The following is an 18,067-nucleotide window of genomic DNA, read 5'->3' as shown; positions in this document are numbered from 1 at the left end:
TTTCATTTCTGTGCTAACATGCCATGATTGTTATGCTTGTGTGACATTTATAAGCAAGAAGCTCAGTTCACTGATTTATAAATGATCATTATTTGTTGTAAAACGTATGACAGCAAATGAGTGTCATATAATTGGACATAATAATAGATATGGCAAAAACCATGTATTCTAGCTTTGTGAACTGAGCCTAATGTCTTACCTCTATAAAACTAGCCTACAGTTAGGCCTTGTGCACACTGGGCTTCAGCTTGTATAAGAAGCAGTGTACACAGCAGGCTTTTGCAAAGCTTTCCATCAGCTTTGTTGAAGCTTTTAAAACAAACGGTTCAGCCCGGGAAAATAAAGATATGTCTAAACAAAGAAATTAGTCTGGGTGGGAGATGTTTTAGGCATAAATAAATCCATTATAACACATATTTTATTCAAAACATATCTTAAAAAAATAAAACCCATCTATTGAGCTGCATATACATTTTATGGTTAAGAATTTTTTTTTGTACAGTTCTCTTTAATTCCTGGGGATTCCAGGCATTAAAGAACTGTACCCAATATATTTTAACAACAGAATGCAACATAGCTCAACATAAGTTTTTTATTGCATCAAGTCCCACCCAGACCAGTTTCTTTGAATAGACTTATTTAGGGATGTTGGCATTCACATGACAGGTGCAAGCACTAGGGATTTCTGTTGTAGATTGAACATGTCTTAATGGGAGTGCCAACACTTGAAAAAAGCTGCAATCAGGCTTCAGCACTACTGGCAGCTTGTTAAAAGCCTGCTAGCTGCTTGTTTAACACGTCGGCCAGCATTCCCATTAGGATCTGCTTATCACCATTAAACTGCAGCTGAACATTGTGGAAAATGTTTGAACAAAGTTGCCAGAAACTTACTGATCGCTTTATAACTTACCTTGTAAATGCTTCCTGTGCACTCTTCTATTTCACATACTGAAGTCCATATGTACAGGGTGTAAATGTACCATTACAAAAAGCACACACCTCAAGGAAGACAACCTCAAGTGATTACTTTTTAAGCTGTGGTTTCATATAAAAAAAAATTAAAAATGCAAGTGCTTTTTTCTGTGATCGTCTTAAAAAGGTCAGTAACACTTAAAACTGCCATTTCATTAAGTGATTCAAATTTCCAGCACCCACCTAACAGTTTGTTGAAACTCTCAGGTGGCCAACTCTCTGTGCTCGTGTTCTTGGGTCTGAATATCTGCTGCAGCCATCACAAGGGGTTCCCATTCTTCCTGCTGGCAATCTTTTTTTATTGGGTATTATAGGCAGCGGAAGTGTAACAATATCCAAAATTGGATGAGAACAGAGCTGTAGCGGTGATTTTCTCACTGCTGGAGTCCCCAGGAGACATAAGATACCAGCAGAACAATCTGCCCACCAGATTATACTTTTTTTTTTTTATATAGAAATATGCTTGGGTGGACTGACCCTTAATAAACCCAAATATTTTATAAGGTTTCTTAACAGCTGTAAAAATAGCAATATAAAACACCCATAGGGTTCCAAAATACCAGTTGAAATAAAAAAATATTTCAAACCACACAAATAGAAAGTTCTGTGAAAAAAAATAAGTGTTGTGCTCTTGGCTCCGGCTGCCCAGTGAACCAGCTGTGTGCGCAGTGTAAGTTCATAGAGATGTACCTTCTATTGGGGCAGCAGCTGTTTGCAAACAAGTGGAACATATGGCACAGTTAGCAGCATCAGTCGTAGGAAGACACAAATGATGTCCCAGGCACTAACTAGGAGCAATTATTTCAGCCCCCGTCTGTGGCACAAGTATACCTTTTGGGTCTTTTGGCTCTCTGTAGTTTTCTGAGCCAAGTGCTAACTGGTCCAGATCAGACAACAGGTCCTGGTGTGAAAGAAATGCAGTTTTATTACAAAAATATTTTTATACCCTTCAAATATAAGATCTCTGCGCATTGGAGGCCAGATACTTTGTTGAGTATTAACCCCCAAAAATAAAGAAAGCTTACCAATGGCCACTTGTACTTTTGGAGCCTGCATATGTGTTTTTCGAGTTCGTCGTGCTGTATAAGGCCCAACTCAAGCAGTTGTTGCACTAAGGCGGCAAACAATCCCCACTGCTGTATATAAAACAGAATTAATGACATTACATAAACTGTGCCACCAGATTAAAACAGCTCCATTTAACTGCCATCAGCTAAATAGGCACATATTTACATACTCCCATATTGATTAATCAATTCTTGCGATCTGTATTAAAATCCAACCGTTAATGGGGGGGGGTATATAAAAAAAAAAAAAAATTTGAACCCTTCCGGGGGTGCTGGGTGCTTAGTTCTGGGTGTCACTGAAACTGGAAAAGGATTGCCACTGTATTAAAGAGTGGTGCCTGCTGGACACAGGCTTGGTGGTTGGGAGAGTACTGCAGCAGACTCTGCATTTCTAACGCCCAGTAGGGCAATGAATTTCTGTTTTTTTGTTTGTTTTTTAAAGCTGGAATTGCATTTAAAGAAAAGTGAAGTAGAAGAACTGAGATTTTTGTTACCAAAAGAAGAGGTAAGTTGCTGATACATGTAAAGAATTCAGGCTTAAAGTGATATTAACCACTTCAGCCCCGGGACATTTTAACCCCTTCCTGACCAGAGCACTTTTTACAATTTGGCACTGCGTCGCTTTAACTAACAATTGCGTGGTCATGCGACGTTGTACCCAAACTAAATTTGCGTCCTTTTTTCCCAACAAATAGAGTTTTCTTTTGGTGGTGAATAAAGGTAAATGTGTGGGAGTTATGTATATAAACCACCCCAAACCTGCACAAATGGCAAAAAAAATATATAATAATCGTGACAATGAGCTCATTGTAAATAAGAATTAAGAAAGTGAAGAAAAAATCAATTAAAAATGAATTCATTTGAACAGTACTCTCTCAAGAAAAAACTCTAAAGTGCAAGTGCTAAAAGTGCAAGTGCTAAAAGTGCATCAAACAGTGTCAGCAAACAGAATCATAATTTTTATACAATATGTATAAAGTCCAAAGAATATATCTATACAGTGTTTAGTATAAGCGAATAATCAATAAATTGCATGTGAATCTTCCTGTTCTTGATGTACAATAAAGAGTGACTGTAGATCTTCCACCACCATCACCTGCCCCACATCCTTATCACCAGAATCCCATGACACCCATTACAGGTAGTCATAAACGCCTGTGAATAATACCAGTGGGAAATTGGATATTCTTTCGGACTGGTTCTGTGGCTGTGAGAATTTCCAAAAGGTATTTTTCACAGGTGTTTATGACTACCTGTAATGGGTGTGATGGTGGTGGAATATCTACAGTCATCTACAATATCTCTTTATTGTACATCAAGAACAGGAAGATTCACATGCAATTTATTGATTATTCACTTATACTGAACACTTTACAGATATATTTTTTGGACTTTATACATCATTTTTACACAATATGCACATTATTGTGTTTGCTGACACAGTTTGATGCACTTTTAGCACTTGCAAGTTTTTTCTTGAGAGAGCGCGGTTCAAGTTAATGAATTTTTAATAGATTTTTCTTCCCTTTTCTTTTGCTGGTATTTGATCAACTCTGCGGTACTTATTTTTTGCGCTATAAACAAAAAAAGAGCAACAATTAAAAAAAAAAATAATAATAATATTTTTTATATTGCTATAATATCCCCAAAAAATGTTTTAAAAAACAAAATTTCTTCATCAGTTCAGGCCACTATATATTCTACATATTTTTGGTAAAAAAAAATTTGCAATAAGCGTATTTTGATTGGTTTGCGCAAAAGTTATAGTGTGTACAAACTATGGGAAAGATTTATGGCATTTTTATTATTTATTTTTTTACTAGTAATGGCGGTGACCTGCGATTTGTAGTGGTACTGCAACATTGCAACAGACAGATCGGAGACTTTTGACACTTTTTTGGGACCATTGGCATTTACACAGCGATCAATGCTATAAAAATGCACTGATTACTGTGTAAATGTCACTTTCAAAGAAGGGGTTAACTGTGTGTTCCCTCAGTGTGTTCTAACTATATGGGGATGGGAGTGACTAGGAGAGGAGACATATCGTTTTTGCTACTTGGTAGGAACAAACGATATGGTTCCTCTTCCCTGACAGCACAGGGATTTGTGTGTTTACACACACAAATCACCGTGCTGGCGCTCATGCACGCGATCGCACGTGGCCAGCGGCGATCGTGCCCGCTCGCCATGCCCATTGGGTCCCCCACCGTGCAGCGGGACGCGCGTGCCATTTGGTGGCTGCTAAAGGGAAGGACGTACCCGCACAGGATTTCGCCCAGGGAAGCCATTCTGCTGCAGTATATCTGCGTGAGCTGGTCAGGAACCAGTTAAAGTCTTGTTTTGTTTAAAAATAACAAACATGTTATAGTTACATGCTGTGTTCAGTGGTTTTGCAGAGAGCAGCCCAGATCCTCTTCTTGGGCCCCCCCGCTGGCGTTCCTGGACCCTCCCTACTGCCCCCCGCAGCAAGCAGCTTTCTATGGGGGCACACGAGCCGAGCTGCTGCGTGTCCATTCACACACAAGCCACGACTCGACCCCACCCCCTCTCTTCATTGGCTCACTGACTTTTATGGACAGCAGCTGTCATAGCCAATGAGGGGGAAGAGTCCCGGACAGCCGAGGCTCTTGTGCACATTGTTGGATCGAGATGGGGCTTAGATATTAGGGGAGCTGCTGCACACAAAAGGTTTTTATCTTAATGCATAGAATGCACGAATATTAAAAAAAAAAAAAACTTTCTGCCTTTAGAACAACTTTAATGAAAAAAAAAAACTGCATCTGAAAAAACAAAAATGAAAGAAAAAAAACAGATTCCGCTGGATGAACAAACCCCCCTGCCAAGTTATTGTACTGCGACAGCAGTTGCAGACTGGATGCAGGCATCCTTCCGCTGACATTTTATGACAAGATCCTCTGATGAGTCAACTGAATGGTAGACTTTTGTTAGTGTTGGCAGGGCCAGCAGAAAACTGACAAAACTAAAGCAGTGCATGTCCAGCTTTAGACTCCACTGTTTGGATGAGAAGAGATGGGATCTCCAAAAGAAAACATTAAAACTGCAGTCTTCAAAACATGAAAGGCAAGTGGGTGATTTAGCTAGGCAGCCAGCCATTTAAAATACTAGCACACATCAACCAAATTTAATAAGTCCAGTATAGGGCACTAGATATTTGCTGGATATACAGTATAATGTAATAATAATTACAAATAAGAGCGTGTATAATCATGCTTATTTCAAAGGCAAAAGAGGTATGTTTTTTCATGTGCTGAAATAGAATGACAACAGAACTGTCTTTCTAGGCTTTTTTGAACCATCATAAGCAGTCCTCAATTGTATCAGTAAATAAGGGTAATGCACCATAAGTATAAGACATTGGCTGATCTTACCTCCTGTGCATGGACATCCATAAAATACTTCATATTTTTGTCACTAAATATTAACTGTATGGGTATAGGGACCACAAAATCCTTCTTCCAGATTGTGAGTACTGACAGTAGAAGCTGACCGACTGCCTCCCTCTTCTTACGCTGATTTTCATGAAAGTTACATAGCTCAGAGGAAGCAAAATCCACCAATGGAACTTGATCAGACACTGCAAGATTGGGAAAAAAAAAAAAAAAAGATTGCCAAAAGGAACAAAGTTTACAAAATATGTAGCTGGAAAAACCATGTGGAGATTTGGCCTTACCTAGAAGGGAAACCAGCTCCACAGTACACCTTGCAATGTGGTGTTCCGCAGGAAGGGTTATATACTATCAAAGAGAACACAAATATATTGTAAGTTGTTGTACCTTATTGACCTTACTGTAAACGAGAGCCTCACAATTCAGTGATTACCTTCCTGCAATTCAGAGTCTGAGAGAGACGCTCAAAAAAACTCTTCAGCTTTGCTAATTCCAAACCTTCATCACCATCACGTGGTCCAACTGAAATACAGAGAAACTCCTGGCAAGGAATAATAAACAACGTTCAGTGCTTGACTCAGTTGTGTAAAGCTTCTACAAAGCAACAGAGGTAAGAGAATACTGGTAACACTGCACACATCACTGTAATACCTTGATTTCACTAATGAGCCTGGAGGGGAGAGTGAATTTGTGCTCACAATCATCACAACATTCCTTCTTTACATCCGCACTATCCACAAAGGATGATGTTATATTATGTGACTTCACCATACGATTAAAAGTGGTCTTCACCTCTCTTTTGATAAGTGCTGTAAGGGATTCAAGTAAATAACATTTTATTAGCTATAATTCAATGTATTAAGACTCAGCAATGTCACCAGACTCCTCCGTCCCCATGACTGTTCAAAACATTAGTCTGATGCCTTTGCCAAGCAGCTTCATCTTAATGTCAAACTGGCCGCTGTCACCCATCCTACAAGCACAAACAATAAGTAACCTGCGACAAGTACTGTCGTCGCCCCCCCACCAATGTGATTTCTAAGACCAACACAGCAAGTAAAGTTTAGAGAATAAGTAAAAAGTGTACAGGTGGAGTGAATGAAATAAAAAGCTTGGAAATACACATTTACAACTTCTTATCAGAAGACAACTTCTTATATAGACAGATGAATATATTTATGGATTTATCAACCTACCTGAAATGTTGGTACTTAACCAAGTGCAAGCCTTCTCTGTTGCCAGAGATACTGCAATGTCTTCTGCACTCCTCAGAACCTGTGAGAAGATTAAATCATTTCAATTTTCTCAATAGTCATTTGCTGTGGCAAAGGCACTCAAACACATGACAAAGTAGTTATAGTTACTGACTTACAAACCAATGAGATACAAGATATGCCAAAGCAAGAATTCAGGTAAAGAGTCAGTATGCCTTTACCAAGAAACTGCCTGTGCAGGTTAAAGGGTGTCTGTAAATAAAAGCACACTGTGCAGCTTTGACCTAAGTTTGATATAAGCGTTTACACACCTCCCAAAGCCTGACCATAAAAACCCAGAGATGGCAACGTCCTGTCAGGGTATGCAGCTAGGATGTTGCTAAAACATTTGCAGCAGTTACTGTTCACCCCAATCATTACAGGAGCGAGCTCTCAAACCCCTGAACATGGGAGGTTAACTATCTCCTGCATTAGTGAGCTCAGAACTACTGTGACAGAAGACAGAGAGAGTGCATACAAGTGGGAATGATCTAGCTGTGAGCATCTTAGCAATGCCTTGTTTAAGTGCACACCAGCGATCAAAGGTAGTCAAGACCAGGACTTGTGTAGGGGGCTTTACACAAGGACGGAACCACCACTATACTGCATTAGAATCTTCAAGTCAGGCTGTGACGCATGGAACTGGCTCCCTCTCATTTATGTATTTCAGGAGGAGAGGAGTTATAATCCAAGCCCAAAGAGCACACACTATACGCACTATGAACACTTGCGAGGCCTCGCTGTATTGTGGTTGCAGGCGGGTCCCAAAGCTGGGCTTTGTGATGTAGTCGAGGACTGACTACGGTAGCCTAGCAGCCCAGGAAAAGTGTCTTGGCCTTATGGACCATCTCTCGTGTAGAGGCATCCATCCCCTGACCACCACCTCTCCTGCGCAGAGGTGGCTGCTTGCTATAAATTCATCTCATTTTTAGTATTATAGGCTGTTCTTTGGCCTGAAGAAGACCACTGCCATAACTCTGACACAGAGAACAAGGAGGTATAATGCAAAAGGTGTCTTTACTTGACTTCCAAATTACTTAAACAGTTCCAAATCATGGCAATTATAATACTTGTAGTTCAACAAAACATAGTTTACTCCCCGGCTACTACAGCCTACTTCCCAAATTAAACGAGAGGGGGTGAGCAGTGCTCACGTGTGGAGTAGTAAACTGTACTACACTAGCTCACCTATGCTGTACAACCCTGAGGTTAAACAGTACCAACAGAAGTGATGCCTTCTCACTCCATGCACCTGCTCTGACAGGAAACCTCAACCTCTGTTACTTCCACTAAAAGTTCCCAGCATGCCCACTGAAGGTATACAGCAAGGCAAAGACTTGCTTCCCCCACCAAAGGGGAGCTCACCTGGGACCTACTCACAACAGTAAAAACATGGCTCCGTCCCCCACAGCATGGCTAGAGTTGGACTTTAAATATGTTAAATCCAATAATGTAAAAAGTAAAGTGTTGACTAGAGCATTCTACTCACACAAGCAGACGTCTCCTCAGGTAGAAGCACTCTGACAGCCTCGGGAGCCTTTTTCTTGCAGTATCTAGAAAAGAGAGACAGTTTAATGAATATATAAACATCCTACAGATTATTATGAACTCTAATGGCTATGAACAGACCAGAGTACCGTCACTACACAAAAAACAACAAACTGATTTTTAGCAAACTAAAGAAAAAAAAATAATATTTGTCAGTTAACAGTTTTGTGTGACCTCAAACATGGTGCATAAATGGAGATGGTCAGTATTCAATACAGCAGCTCACCATACTGATTCGTAATTGTGAATGGATCTATGAATAGGCTGAGAAGGAGAAGCCAGTTTAAAGCCCAGTACAAGTAACGTGTGAATATAGCACTTGCAGTAAGCATTTTGCAGCAGATCTTTTACCTTAATGCTTTTTTAAACCATTACAGTGCATCTGTGGAACAGCTCTTCCTTTTCCTAGACCACACCTTTTGAAGACGGTTTCAATGTAATCCAGTAATGGGAAACCTAATTGGATAGGGTATGCCTATCAAACTACTGCTAGGTCTGTGAGACTAGAAGAGCAAAGAGGTCCAGTGCCGACTAAGGCTCTGCTTATTCTTATTGGGAATGGGATAGGGGTATTTTTTTAAATGCCCAACTGAGCAGGAAAAAGAAAAAACCTCTTGAAGTGTTGTCACCCCACACTGCAATTGTCAAATGAAAATTTTTACCTAGGTGTAGAGGAATAAGCTGTAAAATGTATCTTGTTCCATGTCCCGGCAAGCTCCCTTAGTCTGTGCAACTGACCATCTGCAGTCCCCTCACTAAGGTGCTGCCAGCTGCGGTTGCATGCTTACCTCCTTTCCACGCAATTCAGAGGCTGCACTAAAAGCTGAGCTTAAAACTATTAGGCCCCTTTCACACTTGTGCACTTGTCCTGTGACTGCAAAGTCGCATGACAAGTCATACCCCATGATTTCCAATGAGTACCATTTATATCTGTGCAACTTCAAAGTAGTCCCTGCACTACTTTGGTCCGACTTTGATGCAACTTGCTTCAAGTCATGTCAAAATCGCACGACTTTCAGGTCGCACAAATGTGAAAGGAGCCTTAGCCAAACTTTGGAGTAAAAGTCTACTCAAAGTTTAATGCCATCTAGTGGTAATACAAAAACTAACACAGAGCTGTTCCAAGAAACCATATTTCATACTGAGAGCAATATCTCTGTGTATGGTAAGGCTTCCAAATGTCTTCCACTTTTATTTTAAATTCCTCTTACTCTTGTCCTTGCTGCAGAGCCTGCCGTCCATCCTCATAGAGCCTGGCACAAACACTGTCCAGCAGCTTGCTGTGACCTGCACTGTCCTCTGTCACTTTGTCCTGCAGAATAACTTCAGCTCTCTTCACTAGGTCTGCCACCAGCGTAGCCCTTTAATGTAGAGATGAACATTCTTCAATCATTTAATGGATTAGCTGTGATATTTAACATATGTTGAGCAAGTAATCTGATTTTCTGCAAAAAACCGAGCAAAAAGATAGTCACTCACTTGATATGCTTAACACAGTTAGATCCAATCCGTTCAGCCACAAACTCCACAGATCTACGAAGGGAGGGAGGCTGATTATGGAAGAATGCTTGTTCCAGCTCAGACTGTAAAAAAAAGATAGACTTATATCTTCAGGTGATCAGCAAGAAATAATATTAAAACAAAGTCTATAATGTGCTGCACTTTCTTCAAAAATTTAGGCCAAAAAGTATTCTGCTACATTTCTTTGGTAAAAAAATAACCCAAATCAGAGTATAATATTTAGTCTGTAGGAAAGTTATAACGTCTACAGGTATATATATATATATATATATATATATATATATATATATATATATATATATATATATATATATATATATATATATATATATATATATATATATACATACACACACATATACACTGATCAATCCTGAGGTACTGATGGTTGTCTCATCTTTGAGGCCCTAAAAAAGCCAGTACAGTAAAAATATCCCCCAAACGACCCCTTTTTTTGGAAAGTAACAGACTGCAGTATTTAGTAAGAGGCATGGTGCGTTTTTTTGAAGTTGTAATCTTTTGTCACCATTTTTTGGAAAACAAAATAATTAAAATTAGCTTTTTCATTTTTTTTTTTTACATACTGTTACTAGAGCAATACAGTGTCATCATATGACTGGTGAGGCAGTGATCCTGAAACACATAAAAAAAAAATGTTTCCAAATGTGTTTTTTTCCACATACTGTGATCATAGTGACACTTTATTACTACAGGGAAATAATCAGGATATATATATATATTTTTAGCCTATAACAGTAATGATCACTTTACCAAGCAATCATTTTTAATAATGGCACTTATTCATTGTGTATTGTTGTGATTGGCCACAGCTATCACATTGTACAGATGCACTGGCCAATCACAGAGATCACCACAATAGTACACAATGAATGAAAGCCACTCATTGTGTACAACTGTCATTTGATCACATGGTCCCAGGGGCCGACCCAGTACAATAATCTGTCATAGCTGCACAGTGGGTGACAGATCGCACTGCAACGTGGCTCCTAGGGCGTGTGCGAGGTGTGTGACTTGAAGGACTTCATATGATGTCCACCCAGGACGGGCAAGCTCCCACTCAGCTGTCATTTGTCTATAGGACTGGCGGGAGGCGATTAAGTATGGTCCGAATAACTGAATCATAAACGCCCATCTTTCAGATGGAATTTTAACAGCCAGGCTGTCAAAGCCAGCTAACGAGAGGCCGGGCGGAGGAGCACTGGATGAGCAAGGTTGACGTACAACACCCTCCAAGGCCAGTCCAGATCTATGAGAATGACTGCGCCCCAGAGCATCTGCTGCTTCCGCTATCAGGTCTTGAGCCAAATCTGTTCTTTATCCACATAGATAGCAATACCACACAAGTGGTCTCAATACCAAACAGAGGAAAAACCTCAACATATAAACTCTGCAAGGCACTTGCAACAGTAAGTCTTTAGGAACAGGGACAGAACACTGCTGCAGCTCTGATCTGATAACTCCACAAGAAATCTCCATTCATACTGGCCTGACCTAAAAGAGCATTCCTGTGCTAACTGGAACTCAGATGGGAAGTCACTGATATAGTTGATATAATTTATGAGCTGGGAAAACCTGAGCACAATGGCCAACTGTAAAGACTTCCAGGATTTGTAATATCCAGAGCCTGAATTTCACCAGTAGCTGTTTATAGTAGAAAAACCATCCAATTCAAGGAAAAAAAGTAACAGAAAGGAAAGACATTCATTCTCTTAAGGACACTAAGCAGGTGTGAGGTGGGAGGGGTAACAGGCTCAGGAAGCTGGCCTTCGGTTTTCTATCTTCCTAGGGTCATGGTTTCCTGTAGGCAGCAGTATAACCCTAGGTTCCCTCAAGGGACAATAGAGAAATATGCAAAACTATAAAGAGGGAGACTAGCATTTCACATCTGCAATCCAGTAGGTGGCAGTATAACCCTAGGTTGCTTAAAGTGATACTAAAGTCTTATTTTATTATTTTTTTTTTTAATAACATGTCATACTTACCTGTTCTGTGCAGTGGTTTTGCACAGAGCAGCTCCGATCCTCTTCTTCTCGGGTCCCTCACCAGTGTGACTGGCCCCTTCCTCCTGCCCCCACAACAAGCAGCTTGCTATGGGGGGTACCCAAGCCGAGCCGCTGCTCTGTGTCTCCATTCAGACATAGCCACGGCTCTGCCCCACCCCCTCTCTCCCCATTGGCTCACTGACTTATTGACAGCAGTGAGAGCCATTCGTGCGCTGTGTGTCTCAGCCAATCAGGAGGGAGAGTCTCAGACAGCAGGGTCTTTTGTGCAACATCGCTGCATCAAGATGGGGCTCAGGTAAGTATTGAGGGGGGTTCCGGCACACATGCATTAAGATAAAAACCATCTGCCATTAGAACCACATTAATACTTTAAATAATCAAGTTGTGCCCCTCAAGGGATGATAAAGAACTATACAAAATTATAAAAAAAGGAGGCTAGAATTTCACGGCTGAAAACCAGCACCTTGGTGCCATGAACATTGCTCTCTTTATTATATTTAATACCATTTAAGGTAATAGCAAGAAAAACAAAAATCTGAAGTATTTTCCAAAAAAAAAGGGGTGTTTTACCTGCAGCTTTTTTTGTGACAAAGTTGGTTTTGGCATCAGTGGCTCTGCTGCAGTAGGAGTGATTTTCCTTATAAAACCTCCATTCTTTGCTCCATAGCCAGCCATGAATGAGATAAGCAATTTCCGCAATTCTCCTGCAAAGGAGAAAAATATATTTTTTGTACAAGGTGAAATTCTTGGCTAACTAGCTCTTTCTCAAGACTTACAGGTACATGTCCAACTTCAATAGACGGTAACTCACCAAGGTACGGACAACAGCTGTACAATAGTTGCTGATCCACCAGAGGCACACAATCCTAGGGTTACAGGACATTTACTTGTTATGGAGCTGACATTATACACTTATAACACAAATAAAGCCCAGCAGTAGCTTTTAGAATATTGGTGATTGCAATTGTATGAAAATGGCAGTGTCCTGCAAATTGATGCATACCACAAGCCTGACTTGAACTTTTTTTTTTAAAGACATTGTCACAATGTGGTACTCTGTAAACTAAAGACAAGCAGGGAAACTTTATTGGGAGTACTTGCCTAAATCTGGCCCAAAATGCAGACTGCGATTAGCAGAGATATGCCTGAGGCAATCCTGATGCCAAATGGACACGGCTATGGTATCAAAATATGATTTTTTATAACAGTTTACCTGTTAAATCCTTTTCTTTCGATGGACATCACGGGACACAGAGCCTCAGTAATAACTGATGGGTTATATAGGTATCACTAGATGATTGGACACTGGCACACCCTAACCAGGAAGTTCAACCCCCTATATAATCCCTCCCCTTGCAGGGATACCTCAGTTTTGTAGCCAAGCAATATAGTTTATTAGAAGAGGGGCGGGACCTCTGTGTCCCGTGATGTCCATCGAAAGAAAAGGATTTTACAGGTAAGCTGTTATAAAAAATCCTATATCCTTTCTCGAACATCACGGGACACAGAGCCTCAGTAATAACTGATGGCATGTCCCAGAGCAATGCTATCTGGGGGGGGGACCACAACCAAGTAGGGCGCAATCAGACCTGAGGACCCTGTACCGCTGCCTGCAGCACACTACGCCCAAAGGCGACATCCCCATGCCTTCTCACATCCACCTGATAGAATCTGGTGAAGGTATGGACTGAAGACCAGGTTGCGGCCTTGCAGATCTGAGCCATAGAGGCCCGTTGATGCACTTCCCAAGAAGCACCAATAGACCTTGTGGAATGTGCCCTGATCTGAAACGGAGGAATCTTCTGTTTCAAACCGTAAGCCTGAATAATCAATTGTCGAATCCATTTAGAAATGGTAGCTTTTGATGCTGCTTGTCCTCTACTGGGACCCTCTGGCAGCACAAACAAAACATCCGTTTTGCGAATCTGAGCAGTTGCTTCCAGATAGGCCTTGACTGCTTTTACTACATCCAAAGAATGTAGTGATCTTTCTTCCGGAGAACAGGGATCTGGAAAAAAGGAAGGCAGAACAATGTCTTGGTTTAGATGAAAATCTGAAACCACCTTCGGTAAAAAACTAGGATGAGGGCGCAGTACCACTCTATCCTTGTGTACAATCAAATAAGGCTCTTTACAGGAAAGAGCTGCTAATTCTGATACTCTTCTAGCAGAAGAAATAGCTACCAGAAAAATTAACTTCCTTGTCAACAAGACCAAAGGAATCTGACATATTGGTTCAAAAGGCTGTTTCTGTAACACAGACAGAACCAAGTTCAAGTCCCAGGGGTTTAGGGGCGCCTTAACTGGAGGATTAAGATGCATCACCTCCTGCATAAAGTTTCGGACCAAAGAATGCGAAGCAAGTGGCAGTTGAAATAATACTGATAAGGCTGAGACCTGGCCCTTGATGGTACTCAAGGCCAGCTTCATCTCTAATCCCAATTGTAGAAAATCAAGAATTCTACCAATCCTATATTTTCTGGGATGCCAACCCCTGGATTCACACCAGGATACATAAGCTTTCCAGACTCTATGATAAATCATTCTGGAAGCTGGCTTCCTTGCATTGATCAAGGTAGATATCACAGGACCTGAAAGCCCACGACTCTTCAGAACGTGGGTCTCAATAGCCAAACCATCAAATTTAGCGTTTGTAAGGCAGGATGGAACACTGGACCTTGAGATAACAGGTCTTGGCGTACCGGTAGTGTCCACGAGGAACCCACCATCATCCTTACGATTTCCGCATACCACGTCCTTCTGGGCCAAGCAGGGGCCACCAGAAGTACTGACTTCCTTTCCTACCTGATCCTGCAAAGGAGTCGTGGCAGTAGCAGAATAGGCGGGAATGCATAAATCAGTGAGAACCGATGCCACGGAATCACCAACGCATCCGTCCCGCATGCAAGAGGATCTTTTGTCCTTGCCACAAATCTGTCTATCTTTTTGTTGAATCGGGATGCAAAGAGATCTACATCTGGAACCCCCCATCTTTGGCATATGGCCCAAAAGACGTTGGGATGAAGAGACCATTCCCCTGGAAGTAACCGATGGCGACTTAAACAGTCCACCTGACAGTTCTCTATCCCCGGAATGAAAACTGCCAATATGCATGGCACATGCATCTCTGCCCAGACTAAGATCTGGTTCACCTCTTTTTGAGCAGCTCGGCTCCTGGTGCCTCCCTGATGATTGACATAAGCCACTGCTGTGGCATTGTCGGACTGGATCCTGACCGGGCAACCCTGTAGCCTGATGGTCCAGGCCTTTAGGGCTAGATATACCGCACGGATCTCCAGAATGTTGATGGGTAAGGTCCTCTCAGTTTTGGACCATACCCCCTGAACCGCAGACTGCTCCAGAACTGCTCCCCAACCCGACAGACTGGCATCTGTTGTTACCACCGTCCAGGTAACCGGTAGAAAGGATTTCCCCTTCTGCAGGTTTTCGGGTATTAGCCACCAAATGAGGCTCTGACGCACCGCATGAGACAGGTGCATCGGAAAGTCCAATGCCTGAACCTTCTTGTTCCAGGCTGACAGAATACTGTGTTGCAACAGTCTTGAATGAAACTGAGCATAGGGAACTGCTTCGAATGAAGACACCATCTTTCCTAGCAGCTTCATACAAAGGCGGACAGAAGGACCCTTCTTGGTCTTGACTGCCAGAATCAGCTCCCTTAAAGCAGAGATCTTTGCCTGAGGTAGAAATATTTTCTCCTGGCTTGTATCTATGATCAGACCCAAATACTCCAGTCTTCTTACTGGTTTTAGGAAAGATTTTTCTAGGTTGAGGATCCAACCTAGGTGTTCCAGATACCCGACTGTGGTCCTCAAGTTCCTGTTCAAGGAGGCTACAGACCGGTCTATCAAGAGCAGGTCGTCTAGGTATGCTATGACAGCTATACCCTGAGCCCTTAATCTGGCCAGAGTAGGAGCCAAGACCTTTGTGAACACTCGAGGTGCAGTGGCTATCCCAAAAGGCAGAGCCACAAACTAGAAATGGCGCCCTCCTATCTCGAAGCGCAGAAACTTCTGATGAGCAGGAAAAATGGGCACATGCAGATATGCATCTCTGATGTCTATCGATGCCAGAAATTCTCCTCCCTGCAGGGTGGAGACTACTGTCCGAATTGATTCCATGCGGAAGGACTGAATCCTTAAGAATTGGTTCAGATCCCTTAAATCCAGAATGGGTCTGACATCCCCATTTGGTTTTTGGACCGTAAAAAGGTTGGAATAGAAACCCAATCCTTGATCCTTCGCGGGAACCACCATAATGACCTCCTGCGACAAAAGTCGCTCTAACGCTAGAAGGAGCGACTGCTTTTTCTCTGGATCTCTGGGGACACTTGATCTGAGGAAACGAGGAGAGGGGAATTTTTGAAACTCCAGCTTGTACCCTAAGGTTACCGTGGAGATTACCCATCTGTCCTGGAAGTCTTCCTGCCAGAGCCTTGAGAACTGTCGCAGTCTTCCCCCCACTCGAACGAGCGGGGGCGCCCCTTCATAAAGAGGTCTTAGCATTTTGCCTCGTAGGCTTCTTCCCCCCAGGACTTCTTTTGTCCATGAGGTTGACTCTTGTCTCTTGACCCAGACGGAGGAGGCCGTCGAGACTGCCTGGAGGCTGAAGCCCCTGGCGCTGGGGAAAGAGTCCGTTTGAAAGAGGGACGCTTACTCTTTTTCTTTACAGGTAAGAAAATGCTTTTCCCACAAGAGATTCTCTTGATATAATTATCCAAGTCCTCTCTAAACAACCTAGCACCACGAAATGGAAACGCAGCCAGCAGCTTCTTACATGGTGCTTCGGCTGACCAATTTTTCAACCATAGGATTCTACGCATATGCACCAACCCCAGTGAAAGACGAGAGGTTTGCATGATAGAATCCCTGATTGCGTCAACAGCAAAACATAAGGCCGCTGGAAGGTTAGCCAACCCCTGGGCCTGCTGTTCAGGCAAAACTTTGATGACCTGCTTAACATGGTCTCTTAAGTATTGACAGACTCCAATCGCTGCTATTGCAGGTTGAGCCACTGAGCCTGCTAAGGCGAAAACATCCTTCAACAGAGATTCCATCTTTTTATCCACAGGATCCCTGAGCATTGTCTACAGGACAAGTCAGGCTTTTATTTACGGAGGAAATGGTGGCATCAACGGCCGGTATTCCCCACATCTTAATAAACTTTTCTTCCATAGGATAAAGTGTTGAAAACTTTTTCGGTGGAAAAAAACGTTTATCTGGGTGATCCTACTCAGAATAAAGGAGCTTTTCAAGTAAATTATGAACTGGAAAAGCATGTGCTGTTTGAGGAGGCTTCAGTGACCCCAACGAAGAAGAGGGTTCTTTAACTGATTCAGATACGGGCAACTTAAATGTGGAGCGGACCAATCCAGTAAGGATCTGCACTAAGACTTTCTCATCCTGAGAAGCTGCAGAGGGCTCTTCTCCACCTGATTCCTCTGAAGAGGAATCATCCGTCCCATCCCGATCCTCTGAAAGGGATTCTTCTCCTCTATCCCAGAGCTCCTCAGCCTGAGGGTCCTGGGTAGCAGGGGAAGGCCTAGTGCGTTTTCTTCCACTGAGTGAAGATGTGATCACGGCCATTAATCTTTCCTCTAACCCATCAATGGTTGAGGAAAAAACCTCCTGTGTAATGTATACAGGGGCTGAAGTGCCAAAAGCAGGTGTAGCCCCTGACCCCAACGGCTCTCCCTGGCTAGCCATCCCTGGCCCTTGAGGGGGGGTGGATGCTGCAGACAGGGGGCGCTCAGAACCCGAACGAGATCCCCTAGAGTCTCTGGTTCTTGGGGTATTTGAACCTCTTCTACCCATAGTGCAAAGCAACAAGGTGGAGGTATCACAAAATGAACACTGACTGCTTAGCGATGTAGTCTGGCTAAAGCCTTGCTACCAATGCCCAGTCTAGTGTTTCTTTAGTAAATGCTGCCTAGGAGAATGCCTGTGTCCCACCTTACATGCGACCGTCAGCTCTGTGTCCCTCCAAAGGCTTAGTGCACCAGCAATCTGTGCCTTTAATAGCATGCAGCCGGCACCTGTGGGCGTCTGAGCACGCTGACGCCGTGCTGACGCCCCGCCCCCCCCTCGTTTTTCGAAAACCGCGCGAGCCGACCCTCCGGGATCAGCATGGAGGAAAGGCTGGGGGAGGGGAAGGAAGGAGAGAGGCCGGTAGTGATGGGGCCTGTACGTGCCAAACGGCGGCGGCGGTGAAAGTGCGGTGTATAAGCGCCTCACAGACCATCTGCGGCCTTCC

At 42.6% G+C, this 18,067-nt stretch overlaps 1 protein-coding gene across 1 annotated transcript in view; it reads right to left on the bottom strand.

The window, feature by feature from the left end:
- Nucleotides 1-553: 553 nt before the first annotated feature.
- Nucleotides 554-18,067, bottom strand: part of CDAN1 (codanin 1) — a 107,361-nt gene continuing 89,847 nt past the window's right edge. Inside the window, exons 17-28 of the mRNA XM_073610373.1 lie at nt 12,607-12,661; nt 12,366-12,499; nt 9,730-9,833; nt 9,462-9,611; nt 8,192-8,255; nt 6,646-6,724; nt 6,101-6,258; nt 5,883-5,990; nt 5,734-5,797; nt 5,432-5,637; nt 1,998-2,108; nt 554-1,873 (exon numbers count right to left, since the gene is read on the bottom strand). Of these exons, the coding sequence (XP_073466474.1) occupies nt 1,757-1,873; nt 1,998-2,108; nt 5,432-5,637; nt 5,734-5,797; nt 5,883-5,990; nt 6,101-6,258; nt 6,646-6,724; nt 8,192-8,255; nt 9,462-9,611; nt 9,730-9,833; nt 12,366-12,499; nt 12,607-12,661 (1,350 nt within the window). The 3' untranslated portion in view covers nt 554-1,756. The remainder of the gene's footprint in view (nt 1,874-1,997; nt 2,109-5,431; nt 5,638-5,733; nt 5,798-5,882; nt 5,991-6,100; nt 6,259-6,645; nt 6,725-8,191; nt 8,256-9,461; nt 9,612-9,729; nt 9,834-12,365; nt 12,500-12,606; nt 12,662-18,067) is intronic.

The sequence above is a fragment of the Aquarana catesbeiana genome, linkage group LG13, assembly GCF_042186555.1.
Source record: "Aquarana catesbeiana isolate 2022-GZ linkage group LG13, ASM4218655v1, whole genome shotgun sequence".
Taxonomy (NCBI): Eukaryota; Metazoa; Chordata; class Amphibia; order Anura; family Ranidae; genus Aquarana; species Aquarana catesbeiana.
This window is presented reverse-complemented; position numbering and strand designations above follow the sequence as displayed.